This window comes from Oncorhynchus nerka, linkage group LG8, assembly GCF_034236695.1.
Source record: "Oncorhynchus nerka isolate Pitt River linkage group LG8, Oner_Uvic_2.0, whole genome shotgun sequence".
Lineage (NCBI taxonomy): Eukaryota > Metazoa > Chordata > Actinopteri > Salmoniformes > Salmonidae > Oncorhynchus > Oncorhynchus nerka.
The window spans coordinates 51,119,666-51,135,016 of record NC_088403.1 but is presented as its reverse complement, the minus strand read 5'-3'; the positions used below and the strand labels follow the sequence as shown (position 1 = coordinate 51,135,016).

The 15,351-nt window shown below is 42.9% G+C and overlaps 1 protein-coding gene across 5 annotated transcripts in view; it reads right to left on the bottom strand.

Moving 5' to 3' along the window:
* The window catches only part of LOC115133547 (multiple PDZ domain protein-like), a 70,366-nt gene that overhangs the window by 48,659 nt on the left and 6,356 nt on the right, over positions 1-15,351 (bottom strand). For all 5 annotated transcript variants that reach the window (XM_029666861.2, XM_029666863.2, XM_029666862.2 and 2 more), the window contains exons 4-13: positions 11,293-11,454; positions 8,696-8,835; positions 8,051-8,264; positions 6,916-7,044; positions 6,707-6,790; positions 6,427-6,531; positions 5,756-5,858; positions 5,528-5,616; positions 2,608-2,824; positions 310-390 (exon numbers count right to left, since the gene is read on the bottom strand). In XM_029666861.2, the coding sequence (XP_029522721.2) occupies positions 310-390; positions 2,608-2,824; positions 5,528-5,616; positions 5,756-5,858; positions 6,427-6,531; positions 6,707-6,790; positions 6,916-7,044; positions 8,051-8,264; positions 8,696-8,835; positions 11,293-11,454 (1,324 nt within the window). The remainder of the gene's footprint in view (positions 1-309; positions 391-2,607; positions 2,825-5,527; positions 5,617-5,755; positions 5,859-6,426; positions 6,532-6,706; positions 6,791-6,915; positions 7,045-8,050; positions 8,265-8,695; positions 8,836-11,292; positions 11,455-15,351) is intronic.

Below are 15,351 nucleotides of genomic sequence, written 5' to 3'. Positions count from 1 at the left end.
TATGCAATAAAAACAACATACCCTCATGCTCTACATGCACAGTCTATAGTTCATCTGTAGATGCTCAACAAACTATCAGCAGAAGAAAGTTGAATTACAATAGGAAAAACATCTATAGACATTCATTGATAGTTTGTTGAGCATCTACAGATATCCGAATAAAAGGCTACTGAAAATCTCTTGAAATACACAGTAGCCTAAAAACCAATCATCGCGACAGTAGCATATTTTAAAACAGATTGCGATCCATTATCTCTACCACTGTACTTAGTAAAGGATCCCAGATAACAGGGGGGTAGATTGACTTACCTTCTCTGGTGTTCTTAGTTAACTGATCCTTCACAGTGGAGTCATCCGATTCCCCACTCAATGCCTGGTACTGTTTCTCACCTGCACCGGAGTACACAATACAAACAAGTTAATACACACATACACACACACAACACACTTGTAGAGCTCTTGGTTAAGTCATCTTGCTCCCAGCCCGAAACATGATGGCTATGATGTTATGGGTTGTGCATTGTGTCTTGTACGGTTAATCAACACATACACACACACACACACACACACACACACACACACACACACACACACACACACACACACACACACTCACAGACACACACTGCAGAAACATGTGTAGAAGTCTGCTTTAGTTCCTCTTGGTTCCAGCTTTGAACATGCTGGCTATGTCATTACGGGTTGTGTTATTATTGGCAGTATGCGTGAGTCTGCGTAAGCCTGTGTGTGTGTGTGTGTGTGTGCGTGTGCATGCACGTGTGTGTATGTGTTGTAAATCATTTTCCTACGCCTACGGTTCTTATGACGCTGGCCCAATTACAGGCTAAATGAGTTCAGGGTTTCCAAAGCAGGGTGGAGGGCGCTGCCTTCTAAATCTGGAACTGTGGTTGTGATGAGAGGGTTTAAGTAGAAGTCCCTTTCCCATCCTAACACAGATGGAAGCCATTCAAGTAGGACATTGTTGTGGTATGTGTACTGTCGTCAAGTGGCCACAGCCCTGCAGCGTCACCAGGGATGTGATCAGGGGTTGTATGTATGAAGCTTCTCAGAATATATGTGTATTGGTCAAGGATCTGGTCTTCCCTGTCCATGTAACCTTAATCATTGTCATCTAAAAGGCAAAACTGATCCTAAATCAGCACTCTGAGACATTTGATGCATACGGCACCAGGACGACATAGAAATCAGGTATATATGGGGGAATTTTGTCTAGGGGATAGGTCCATTTCAACCATGTATGAATGAAGGATAATGTCAGAGTACGATCTCCTGTGGCCTTGAGCAAGGCACTTAACCCTAATAGCTCCTGTAAGTCACTCTGGATAAGAGCGCCTGCTAAACGTAAATGTATATGGAATAAAAATGTGTTTTGCTTGACTATAGACTACTGTTATAGGAGGTATTTGTGACTGTTAATCAAAGATGCAGTTGCCATGGTCAGGATCATTAGGGCACGCTACGGAAAACATTTAAAGCACTTTGTGAATGTTTTTTTGTTATTGGACAAATACAGGTAGTCTAGAGCTGACGTTTAGTCGACTGGTCGATTGTTTGGTCGACCGAGATTTCTTTAATCGAGCAGTCAGTTGCAAAAAAATGTTTTCATGGTGCACCAGACACCTGTCTGATTCACGCCTGTCTGAGTTGACTAACCCATTGCGGAGGCCGTGGGGATGGCACAGTCCATCACTCTAAGACATGTGCTACTGAAATTGTATTTGGTTATATTATGTAAGAACAATGGCGCAACATTAATACAAATAATATTAGTTCATAACAAATGCGCTTTCTCCGGCATTGGACAGCGGTCGCTGTCCGCAGTTCAAAAACATCAGTGCGCTGTTGAATTGGCGCCCTTTCCTAGACCATGTTGCTATGTGCATAATAGCAAAGTTAACCAGCATATTGATGTTGAGAACGATAAGAAATAAGACAGATCCTGCTTCTGTTCCCTGTTTGAGTGTTTGGTTAATAGCCTACTGATTCCGTGAGCTCCAAGCCTCACGCAACCACAACATGTCGGAATAAAGTAATTTCCCAAATGCTGCTGTTTTTAACTTGTGCTATGCTGGAATAAAGTCTTTACACTTTTTTGTTTGTTAGAAAAGCCTCAGAAATGGCTGTAATTATGATGCAGCTTCAGCATCATAGACTGTGTGATAAACACTATTGATGTTCTGTGGTGGTTGCTGCAGCAGGGAGGAGAGCTGTATAAAATATATATAAATAACACAGCGCACACAGCGTAACGAGTCTGAGCCGGGCCCAGCACAATCCAATTTTGGTAGGACTCCACCTAAAGTAATTTGTGTTTCTTCATTATTTCATCAAACAGCGTGCTTAAAGCATCAGACAAGCATATAGCTGATTTTTGATTTAATTAAAACACATAAGGTGTGTCTCTATATGGAAAAATACACATTTACACATTGTGACCAATCAATTGGTCGAAAGAACAAACAACTCTTGGTCGACCAAGATTTTTTGGGGTCGGGGACAGCCCTAAGGTAGTCTCTCCCTGTTTCAGTCCATTTTCTTCCATTCCGTGCCTAATGAACACGGCCCACGCCCTTTGTCCACTGGTACCTTGAGCGGTGGTGTCCACAACATCTGTTCTCTCCAGTGTGGGGTCTCGGCCCCCTGGGGTTGGTGGAAGTACGATCACACTGGGCACCACAGCGGGTGGGATGTCCTCTGGACGGAAGCCACTTCTGACCAGCTTCAGGTGAACCGTCTGGCCCGTGTGTCTCAGCACCTCCACGGCCTGCTGGTTGGTGTAGCCCTGGATATTCATCCCGTCCACCTGCAGGCGGCGATCATTCATGTAAAGATTATTGATACATCATAGAGTTGGATAGAGGGCTCTTCTTTGCATCTTTGCCATTATGGCTCCTGTGCCATTATGGCTTCTGTGCCAGCATGGTCATTGTCATTGAGAGCTTTGTCCATGCTAAAACAGACTTTGTGCCACATGAGCCATCTATCCAAGTCAATAGGACAGCACACAAACAGGCAGGCAAGCACACAGACACGTACACACCCATACACACAGGCTGCCACACAGGCAGACACACACCCATACACACAGGCAGACACACACCCATACACACAGGCAGACACACAGGCAGACACACATTAATGATCGCAACCAACAGACAAACATACATCACAAATAGAAAACAAATCATGATTGAAGATTTGCTCATGCTTCAAATCAGGGTGTAACACAGAAAGGGTATTGTATTCATTGTAATTGGTCAATTTAGCGTGATGATTGGAACAGCGTCTCAATGCCCATTCAAGAAACAACACTTAGAATAATAGCTCTCCACTGAAGCTAAATTATTCAAATGTGGGGCCTTACTCCTCCCCACATGATCTAAATCAGTGGTTTCCAAACTTTTTATAGTCCCGTACCCCTTCAAACATTCAACCTCCAGCTGCATACCCCCTCTAGCACCAGGGTCAGCGCACTCTCAAATGTTGTTTTTTGCCATCATTGTAAGTCTGTCACACACACACTATACGATACACTTATTAAACAAGTTTTTGTCACAACCCAGTTTGTGAGAAGTGACAAAGAGCTCTTATAGGACCAGGGCACAAATAATAATAAAATGATCATCAATAATTTGGCTCTTTATTTAACCATCTTACATATAAAACCTTATTTGTTCCTCGAAAATTGTGAATAAATCACTGCAGGTAAATGAGAATGGTGTGCTTGAAAGGATGCACATTTAGTTTCATGCTAGTGAGGGCCAATAATCCACTCTCACATAGGTACGTGGTTGCAAAGGGCATCAGTGTTTTATCAGCGCGATTTGCCAAGGTAGGATACTCTGAGCACAGCCCAATCCAGAAATCTGACAGTGGCTTCTGATTCAATTAAATTTTCACACAACCGCTTGTTGCAATTTCGATGAGGCTCTCTTGTTCAGATATCGGTAAGTGGACTGGAGGCAGGGCATGAAAGGGATAACGAATCCAGTTGTTTGTGTCATCCGTTTCGGGAAAGTACCCAACTCAGTCAGGTGCTTCGCTATATCACATTTGGCATTGTCCGTAAGCTTGAGTTCATTTGCACACAAAAAAATCATACAATAATGGAAAGACCTGTGTGTTGTCCTTGTTAATGCAGACAGAGAGGAGCTCCAAATTCTTAATAATTGCCTCATTTTGTCCCGCACATTGAATATAGTTGCAGAGTGCCTGTAATCCTAGATTCAGATCATTCAGGCAAGAAAAAACATCACCCAGAAAGGACAGTCGTGTGAGAAACTCGTCATCATGCAGGCGGTAAGACAAGTGAAAATTATGGTCAGAAAACTTGAAGCTCGTCTCTCAATTCAAAAAAACGTGTCAATACTTTGTCCCTTGATAACCAGCGCACTTCTGTATGTTGCAAAAGCGTTACATGGTCGCTGCCCATATCATTTCATAGTGCAGAAAATACACGAGAGTTCAGGGGCCTTGCTTGAACAAAGTTAACCATTTTCACTGTAGTGTCCAAAATGTCTTCCCGGGCATTCCCTTGGCAGCAAGAGCCTCTCAGTGGATGCTGCAGTGCACCCAAGTGGCATTGGGAGCAACTGCTTGCACGCACGTTACCACTCCACTATGTCTCCCTGCCACAGATTTTGCGCCATCAGTACAGATACCAACATGAGCAGCAGCTACCTTTGGCTACATACGGACCGTTAGTGGAATTCCCACAAGAGAGTAACGGTTAGTGTGATTGGATGTTAATTATTTGACTAGGTTACCTGTATTTGACATTGTGTTGTTATTTCGCTGAAGACTAGATGGTTTAATGACATTTTTGGCAGTGAAACGAGGCTACTTAGCCGCGAAAAAAACCTCACCCAAATGTATAACTCCGTTGGAAAATATAAATGAACTGTTTGAAAATGTGATTTTATGTGAATCACGTTTTTATTTGGCGTACCCCCGACGGCATTGCGCGTACCCCAGCTCCAAATGATCCAAAATGAGAGATACCTCTGCACACTTTATTTTATACTTTGGAATGGAATTTAAATGTACATTTCATATTATTCAAAAAGTTGAGGATTGTGGCCTGGGGCGGTCTAGCATTTAGGGCTGCTGCCTTCAGCACACAGAAACGGTGTTGGCATAGGTTTGAATCCTGCCTTTTATTTTAATTTTTTTATTTTACTAGGCAAGTCAGTTAAGAACAAATTCTTATTTTCAATGACGGCCTAGGAACAGTGGGTTAACTGCCTGTTCAGGGGCAGAACGACAGATTTGTACCTTGTCGGCTCGGGAGTTTGAACTTGCAACCTTCCGGTTACTAGTCCAACGCCCCACAACCTCTATCTTTCCCCACAGTCAACTTCTCTCTCTCTATCTGTTCAATAAAGTCAGAACTCTATCTGTTCAATAAAGTCAGAACTCTCTCTATCTGTTCAACAAAGTCCGAAATCTCTCTGTCTGTTCAATAAAGTCAGAAAGGTCCGTAAACATATATAAAATAGACACTTACGGCTATGATCTGGTCCCCAACATGGATGCGGCCATCTTGCTCTACTGCACTGTCTTTAGTTATACTTTTCACGAAAATACCAGAGGGCTCTGAAAATAGACACAATGACAATGTGTGGATAATATTCATAAAACAAGCAGAATCCTTTATACAGTACAAGAGACATCCTTTAACTGAATCTGCAGTAAATAAAACAAAAGTCCATTAAACAGCACTGCCAAATCCTACCGGAATTTTTGTCCCCCACATAGCCGGCGATAGTGATTCCCAGACCCTGGGCGTTCTTGGTCAGCCCAACGTCGAACGATTCAGCCTCCTCTTCCTCATAGCCCTGTGAAGAAACAGAGGAAGAGTGAGTCAGCTTCTACATTCTACAAAACGGCCTACAGAGAGCACAGTAGAGGGGGCGAGTCGCAGGGGCCAATTGTTACCAATTTACCAACAAGCATTCCTCACCTATGTATTCACACTGTCAGCCAGATGAGTTGTTATTTATTTTATGAATCAAGCAACAAGGTTATGGAGACTGAATATACTGTCTAGTTTGGGAGAGTGAGTCATGGAACTCATTCATATGTTGATAAGGGTAAAGGCTAATACTGCTTGATAATGGACAGCGAATTCCAGTTCTAAGCCTTTTGGAAAATGATGACTTCTGAGGCCAAGTCACAGATGATGTCACGTGTCACAAATTATACTCACTGGATCCCTGAGACGAAGAGAGATGGAGGAAAAAAAAGACAGAACCATGGGTCCTCTATGGTGGACAGTGTCATATGTAAATATACTATTTTTATTCAACTAACCTAATAAAACCACCCCAATCACCCCCCTACCCACCCACCCAACCAGCGACCCACCCACACCTCTGCTGTACAAAGAACATGTGCGTGTCATACCTGTTGCTCTGTGACAGTGGGCAACGCCATTGGGACGATGGAGGTCTCCTCTGGAGGGCCTCTGGTGATGACCAGCTTCACTCTGTTACCACACTGCCTCAGGACCTGGAACAATCACAATACAATTGATATCAGCACTACACATTAAACAGTGTACTTGTCCCTGAGGGCTATACTGGAAAGAACTATAGACAAATTGGGACAAAGGGGATACAATTTAGACGTTTTTGTCTCATTATCAGTAGTCAATTCGATTCAAGACTGAAACCAGTCTTAGTACCTGAGCCACCTGCTCACTGCCCATGCCATAAAGGTCAGTGTCCCCAATCGTGAGGATGTGGTCCCCACTGTGCAGACGCCCATCCTAAGGACAAAGTACAGTAGGAAAGTCATTGGTTATTACTACTAGGTATGTCTTCCAAAAACCAAGCTTTCTGCTTTCACACCCTTAAATACCAATGTGTGGTGCACCCATCACATTTAAGTCACCTGATCAGCGATGCCTCCAGGCAGGATGGTTTTGACAATGACACCGGTGTTCTTTCCTCCCACAATGCCAAAGCCCAGGCCTGTCCCGTCGTTGACCAGCTCGATGGTCTCCACATGATTCCAGTGGGCCTAAGGAGGGACACAGAGAGTGAGGATCCGATATGGACCTCAAAACATTAATTCCAGGATGCATACTATATATAGGGTGTAACCCTCAGGGCAAAAGAGAGGTTGGCCGCAAGGAGAACAACAAGGACTAATGAATAGGAAATGAAGCAACATCATTCCAGAAACCACCTGCACGGATGTAAAGAAAACTACCCAGAACAGGGTTCAATAAAGATACGCTCTTTAGTCCCTTTGCTCTACTAGGAACTCAAATGAATAAGTTAAAGAGATTCTCCTGCACTAATTGTATACTTTTTAGCCAGTAGTTCTGGCTCACGACGTCGTGCTCACAACCCAAAAGTGGTCCCCGAACATTGCGTACTACGTCACATATGTGCAGATATGTGCACCACGTCATTGCCCTCTCTCTCTCGGTCTGCTGTGTGTGCATCGCGTGCCTCTTGCTAGCTGTCACTCAAGTGGTGAGAGGCTGAAGCTCATTGGTTGAACTCAAATTGTTAAGGGGATGGCCCACACAGGGGACAATTAAGGGGAAATGGCTTAGCAGAGCTTCCAGAAACACAGTCCCTTTCAAAAGAGCGATTTCATTTGAGGTAAGACAGTAATTTTCCTCATAGATTATGCATGTATGAACTACACATTGACACATCCAGCCAAAAATGGGAGGTTTAAAAAAAAAATGTAGTAGTCGACAAAGCATGTCTAAGTAAGTGCTCAAAGACAGAATTTGAATATTGTGGTGTGTGTGTGTGTTCCCCAGTGAGCTAACATTATACAACTGTCTGTTTATGAGGGGTGGATTTGTTTCTGTTTGTTCCTCATCACACTAGAGTGGTCATGCATGACACTAGCTTCCCTGGGAATGTGGGACACCATAGTGTGTGTGTGTGTACAGAATGTGAATGTGTTCATGTTTGTGCATATGTACAGAATGTGAGTGTGTTCATGTTTGTGTGTTTATGTGTGTGTATGCTTCCACAGGCCTCTGTGTGTGCATTCTCCTCACCGCACTGGAGTAGGCAGACAGGGTGCTGGCAGCGGAGGGCGTGCGGGACACCACGGGGCTGGCCAGCTGAGGGATGGGTCCTCTGGCCACAGTAAGCTGCACACGCTCAGACGCTCTCTGCAGGATGCCTATGGCCTGCTGGTGGGTCACTGTCTGGTCCAGGGGCTGACCGTCTATGGCCAAGATCTGGTCTGTCTCCTTCAGATTCCCATCGCTGTGGGAACAGGATGATGCTCATTGATTTGTTTATTATTTATATTGGTAAACTGCATTGAGATAAAACAGGTATTTTGTGAGGGAAACATGTAATGTACTCTAGTCAAACATAGTTCATGAGGATGTGGCCTCAGTGTAACAAAGTCCATTCTTGAATAGTTGATTGTCAACAGCTGATTTTCTGATGGGCAAGAAAGTCTTAGAACTGTGAATAATCTCACTGTATAAAAAAGACGCAGGTCGAAAAAGACATGGGTCAGTAGTCACCAACTATGGTTTTGGGGAGATACTAACACACTAGATAATCAACTATTGACCTAGTGGCCAAAACTGGGGGAAAAAATGGGCGAAAATGGGGTTTCTGGTTATAATGACATCATTTCAACCAGATCTATCCGCTGGGGATGACCCTTATTAACTTTCCCATACCAGTGGGCCACGCTCCCGGGCTGGATCTCCTGGACGAAGATGCCCAGCTCCCCGCGGTTCTCACTCCTCAGACCAACCACGCTGAAGCCTAGGCCCCCAGACAGCGGCTTCACCAGCTCCATGTGTGTCACGTAGCGCCCCTAGACACAAACACACAAACACACGGGCGCACACACTCAGCATTAGCACTCCCCTTACCCCCTCTCACAACAGCATCAAAGACATACTCTCTCCTCTGAAGTCTATTTGAAGTCACTCAAGAGTGTGTAGTGTAGCGTGCACTTGTCTTGGAATGTCTTTGAATATTTAGCTTGACTGTGAGTGTAACCAGCCTTGCTTGTGATTATCAAGAGATATTTCTGGAGATATTTCTACAGAAATAGTGCCAACCGCCAGCATTTGTGCAAAAGTCAAGTCAGATTAGAAACAAAAACTTTATTACGAAATATGTGCCTCTTAATAATTGCAGCCTCGAGAAAATATACAGTGCTGTGAAAAAGTATTTTTGATAGTGAATGTTATCAGATCTTCAACCAAAACCTAATATTAGATAAAGGGAACCTGAGTGAACAAATAACACCACAATTACATACATATTTCATTTATTTAATGAACAAAGTTATACAACACCCAATGCCCCTGTGTGAAAAATGAATTGCCCCCTTATACTCAATAACTGGTTGTGCCACCTTTAGCTGCAATGACTGCAACTTAACACTTCCTGTAGTTGTTGATCAGTCTCTCAAGTTGCTGTGGAGGAATTTTGGCCCACTCTTCCATGCAGAACTGCTGTAACTCAGCGACATTTGTGGGTTTTCAAGCATGAACTGATCGTTTCAAGTCCTGCCACAACATCTCAATTGGGATTAGGTCTGGACTAGTCCATTCCAAATTGTTTATTTTCAGCCCTTTTCACGTAGACTTGATTGTGTGTTTTGGATCATTGTCTTGCTGCATGACCCAGCTGCACTTCAACTTTAGCTCACAGACGAATGGCCTGACATTCTCCTGTAGTAATCTCTGATATAGGTCCTGGACGACTTGTCGACCAAAAAGTTATACTTTTGAATCATCTGTCCATAGAACATTCTTCCAAGAGTCTTGATGATCATCCAGGTGCTTCCAGGTGCTTTTTGGCAAACTTGAGTGAACTTTTTGGATGACAAGTGTCTCATTATGCCTGGTGAAAACCAAACACTACATTTCACAGTAAGAACCTCATGGTAGTGTGATGGTTTGGGATGCTTTGCTGCCTCAGGACCTGGATGACTTGCCTTAATAGAAGGAACCATGAATTCTGCTCGGTGTCAGAGAATTCTACGGGAGAATGTCAGTCTGTGAGCTGAAGCTGAAGCGCAGCTGGATTATGCAGCAAAACAATGATCCAAAACACACAATAAAGTCTACAGGAAAATGGCTAAAAAGCAACAAAATTGAAGTTTTGGAGCGGTTATGCTAGGCATACACTTCACGACTTCTAAAATCTAAACATCTTGGACGTGCTCACATTTTCCGGTTTCCTTTTCCCAAATCTTTCATTCCATCCATCCTCAGCCCCAGGACGTGGGTGCTCACATTACACGTTTATTCCCTAGTTGATCCTGCCCTGCGTTGGTTGTCGTAGGAAAAAAATGCCGACATGCAAACAGCGAGCTGGTTTATAAGTGTGCACATTATTATGTGCAGAAACATTAAAAAAAGAGACTGAGGCACAGAATATGGACCCACAAATGGTTTGGCAGACCAATACAATATGGACTTATATTCTACAAAGGGAATTGGATGTGAAAACTTTTAATATTAAAAAGGAAGCTGCATTCTCTCCACAGCGCCACCAATCTGTCTTCCAATACCTCGGTCCACACGGTGCGTGTTGGGTCACTAGTTACCACATTCACAAAGTCATAATTATGGCTAAACCCCACCTATTTCTAAAATGTATCTTCTTAAAATCTGATTTCTAATCTAACCTTAACCACACTGCAAACCTTGTCTAAATTTAAATTAAATCAAGATTTTTATGATAAAGCCAATTTTGACTCTGTGGCTGTGGCAACTAGTGACAACCTGCGTGTTGTTGTTGCATTTTCTCTTCTCCATCATTGTTTTGGTCTCACATGCTAAGTGCTCACTGGCTTTTGGCAGTAGTCCTTGTCCAATCGCGTGGTAGGACTGCTAATACTACAAGATGCAAAACCAAAATGTCCGAAAATTATCTGGACCTCCGACAGGAGTCTGGAGAACGGTACAGTCCATCCTTGACCCACTCAAACTACGCGAGTCCCGACATACTGATCCTAGACCAAGCTCATAGGATTTCCTTCCCTTCATGAAAATGAGTCTGGGATGGCAAAAAATGTGGCAAATTCGTGACGAAATCATGTAGTGTATGCCCAGCATTACAGCATTGGGTCAGTAACTGAAAAGTTGCTGGTTCGAATACCAGAGCGGACAAGGTGAAAAATCTGCCGATGTGCCCTTGAACAAGCCACTTAACCCTAATTTGCTCCAAGGGCACTGTACTACTAAAACAACACATTTCACCGCATCTATCTGGTGTACGTGACAATACAACACACTTTTTTGGTTTTCTTTACCTGAGCCATGGAGCGAATGATGTGCTCAAACTCCTCAGGAGACGGCTTCCCATTGATCTGTGTACCAGTGGAGGATTCTGGGTAGGCAGGATGGCTGCCATTGGCATGGGCTGTTGTGTAGCATTCACTCAGGTCATCGCCAAATGTTGCTGTGACACCACCCTGAAACCATTCATGGAATTACAGTCAACAAGGGATGCATTCAAGACCGCAGGGTTGTGCAACATGATACATGCAAATCTTGGAACTGTGTGAATTCTGTAAACTGTGTCTATTCTGTATGAAAAACATCAGCTGCTAAAAACTGTGGCTGTAATAGTTTGAATTTGTGGCAGTTGTTTGATTATCACACACTGTAACCAAGTGACAGAAGGAAATATACATCTAGCCAGAAACAGACTTAATCCACAAAATTACAGTTCTATTTTGGGATATATCAACTAGGGTTGCAAAGGGTCAGAAACGTTCCGGTAAATTTCCAGAATTCTTCCGGAAATTTTCCATAGGAAGTTAAGCACTGGAATTTGGGGAATTTTGCTTAAATTGATTCAGAAAAAGTTAGCATATAACAGTGAAGCTTTTTTTGTGGGATACATATGATGCAATTCTAGGTATTGTGGCATATTTAGGTTCAACTATCCCCAATTCAATGGAATTGCAACCCTCTGCATGCACAGTGCATTCTTCCATCACATGTGCAGTGCACTCTTCCATCACATGTACAGCTGATTCTGAAGATCTTGCACACTAATGAGATGCTATTGAGCCCACATTCCTACACTGTCTGAGCCAAGGACTAAATGCTTTCTGGTAAGTTTTGATTACAATACTGGGTGGGGTGAATATTTTACATGACATACATGATTTATTTGTTAACTAGTAAATAGTAGCCTACAGCAAAGTGTGTTTAAATCATTTCTAACTTGTTAACAATTTCTGCTAGGTAGTTTTTGCTACCATGTGGGTTTTACCTTGCTTAAGCCTTCTAACTGAGGACTGTTAATTCACCTGTTTCCATACATGTTTCAATTAAAAATATTTATCATACAAAGGAGTTGTTTAATCTAACTGCTTACTAACTATTTATTTGTACATGGAATTGTATTTGGGATTTTTTTCCCTAATCTTTACAGGAAGATGCCACGGGCACTATCTGATGTGTGAAGCCATTTCATTGCAGCTTACGTTGAAGGAAAAGCTGTGTACATTTGCAAATACTGTGCTAAATCATATGTGAAGAATGCAACAAAGATTCAGGATCATCTTGCCAAGTGCATGAAGTTCACTCAGCGCTCACAACAAGCAACCTCTGACAAAAGTCCCTCTACTTCTATTTGAGGTGAAAATGATGAATCAGACACCTTCTCGATAGCAACAGCTCATGGTCCTGGAATCAGAAGTTTTTGTTGACTCAATGCGTAGTCAGACAAATGCTGATGAATGTCTTGATCGAGTTATTTATGCAACTGGTTCACCTCTGATGCTCACAGACAATGTGTATTGGAAGAGATTTCTGAATGTTCTTCGCCCAGCATACACCCCTCCAACCAGACATGTTTTATCTACTCATTTTCTGGATGCTGAGTTCAACAGAGTTCAAGTGAAGGTCAAGCAAATCATAGAGAAAGCAGACTGTATTGCAATCATCTCTGATGGGTGGTCGAATGTTCGTGGGCAAGGAATAATTAACTACATCATCTTCACCCCTCAACTAGTATTCTACAAGAGCACAGACACGAGGGACAACAGACACAGTCTCTACATTGCAAATGAGCTGAAGGCAGTCATCAATGACCTTGGACCACAGAAGGCATTTGCACTGGTGACAGACAATGCTGTGAACATGATGGCTGCTTGGTCTAAAGTGGAGGAGTCCTACCCTCACATCACACCCATGGCTGTTCTGCTCATGCATTGAATCTGCTCCTCAAGGACATCATGGCACTGAAAAAAATGGATACACTCTACAAGAGAAGCAAGGAAATGGTTAGGTATGTGAAGGGTCATCAAGTTAGAGCAGCAATCTACCTCACCAAGCAAAGTGAGAAGAATACGAGCACCACACTGAAACTGCCCAGCAACACCCATTGGGGTGGTGTTGTCATCATGTTTGACAGTCTCCTGGAGGGGAAGGAGTCTCTCCAAGAAAGTCTGACCCAAGTCTCTCCCCATCAAGAGGATCCTCCTGGGTGATGTATTTTGAGAGAGAGTGGTAAACAGCCTGAATCTCCTGAAACAAATAGCAGTAGCCATTGCACAGATTGAGGGAGACAATCCCATCCTGTCTGATGTTCATCAGACTCTGCTTGCAGATGTAAGAGAAGAAATTGGTACTGCCCTGCCAACTTCACTGTTGCTCCAAGCAGAGGAAACTGCAGTTCTGAAATACATCAAAAAGCATGAAGCCTGAAGCCCATACACGCTGTAGCGTACATGTTGGACCCCAAGTATGCTGGCAAGAGCATCCTGTCTGATGCAGAGATCAACCAGGCCTATGGTGTCATCACTACCGTGTCTCGCCACCTTGGCCTGGATTAGGGCAAGGTTCTTGGCAGTCTGGTGAAGTACACTTCCAAGCAAGGGCTTTGGGATGGAGATGCAATATGGCAGTCGTGCCAACATATCTCATCAGCCACCTGGTGGAAGGGGCTTTGTGGATCTGAGGCTCTTTCCCCTGTTGCCTCCATCATCCTCCAAATCCCACCAACATCAGCTGCCTCAGAGCGCAACTGGTCCTTGTTTGGGAACACACACGCAACAGGCTGACCAATACAAGGGTTGAACATTTGGTGGCCATCCGGGCAAATTTGAGGTCTATTGAGTCATCCTCAACAAGGTTGGAAAGTGACAATGAAGATGGGGCCTCAGAGTCTGATGTTCAAGAGGTGGACATTGAGGAGGTCTAGGGAGAAGACATGAAGCCTGAGAGGAAGACAACCAAATATTTAGTTTCTAGACTATCATTTTACAGATGTATGTTGAAAAGGTTTTTGGAAGATGTGATGGATCATTGGGGATCATTCGATATTCCCTTTCTTTTGTTGCTCAGTGAAATCATCCCATGTGAAGAGTCAACTCATTAATTAAAGTTCAATTCATAACTAAATCATTTTTTTACATTTCTATTGGAAGGATTTAATCATTTGCAATTATGTGTACTTATGAAATGAAGGTAAAAGGTAAAAGGTTTCTGTTTCTGTCTCCATATGATAGGGTAAATATATACAATGCAAAAAACATCTACATTAAACTGGTATTAATATTAATCTGCATATTTTTCCGTTAATTCGCATATATTCCCGTTAATTCACATATATTTCCGTAAATTCCCACGGAAAGTTCCCACTGAATATTCCCCAAAATGTGCAACCGTAATATCAACACAAACCATGTTTACATGTCACATTCTGTTACATGCATTGCATTGAGTAGAACTAATATCCAAAATATCCTAAATGAGGCTACACAAGCTGATCCAATCAAGTTCTAACCAAAAACCTGCCATCCCTGCTGTTAAAATAAACAGAGGCTAATTTTGTGAATTCCCTAAATCTAACTAAGTCTAGGAGCCTAGGAGCGTCAGAGGCGGGCCAGCTCGTTACCCAACCATGATTAGCTGGATCTATAGTAGTCTAATCCTTCAGGGATAATAGCTTTTTAGCTGATCCAACAATGACTCTGCTTCCAATGCAATATTTCCATCATAGCCATCTGGATGCCTTGATATGCTATTCGTTAAAGGGGCTGCAACCACTGTGTTTCTGTGACTAATGGATTATATGAATTAGACACTGTGTAAAACCCTATTTTTGAATATCATTTGCTTGTTGGCTCTAATGTTTGCTCATGATGAGTTTGAATGTGATCCACAAGGACTAGCGATATATAGCTAACACTTCATAAGCACTTTGTTTGAAATATAGCATCCTCAGTTGCCCTTTTGAACTTGTAATTGTGTGCTTAGCATATTGAAGAAGCATTGTTGACACACTAGCTGACATATCATCCAGCCAGTTACCTATGTAGTGAGGTTTTAGCCTTTGTAAACAGAAAAACCCT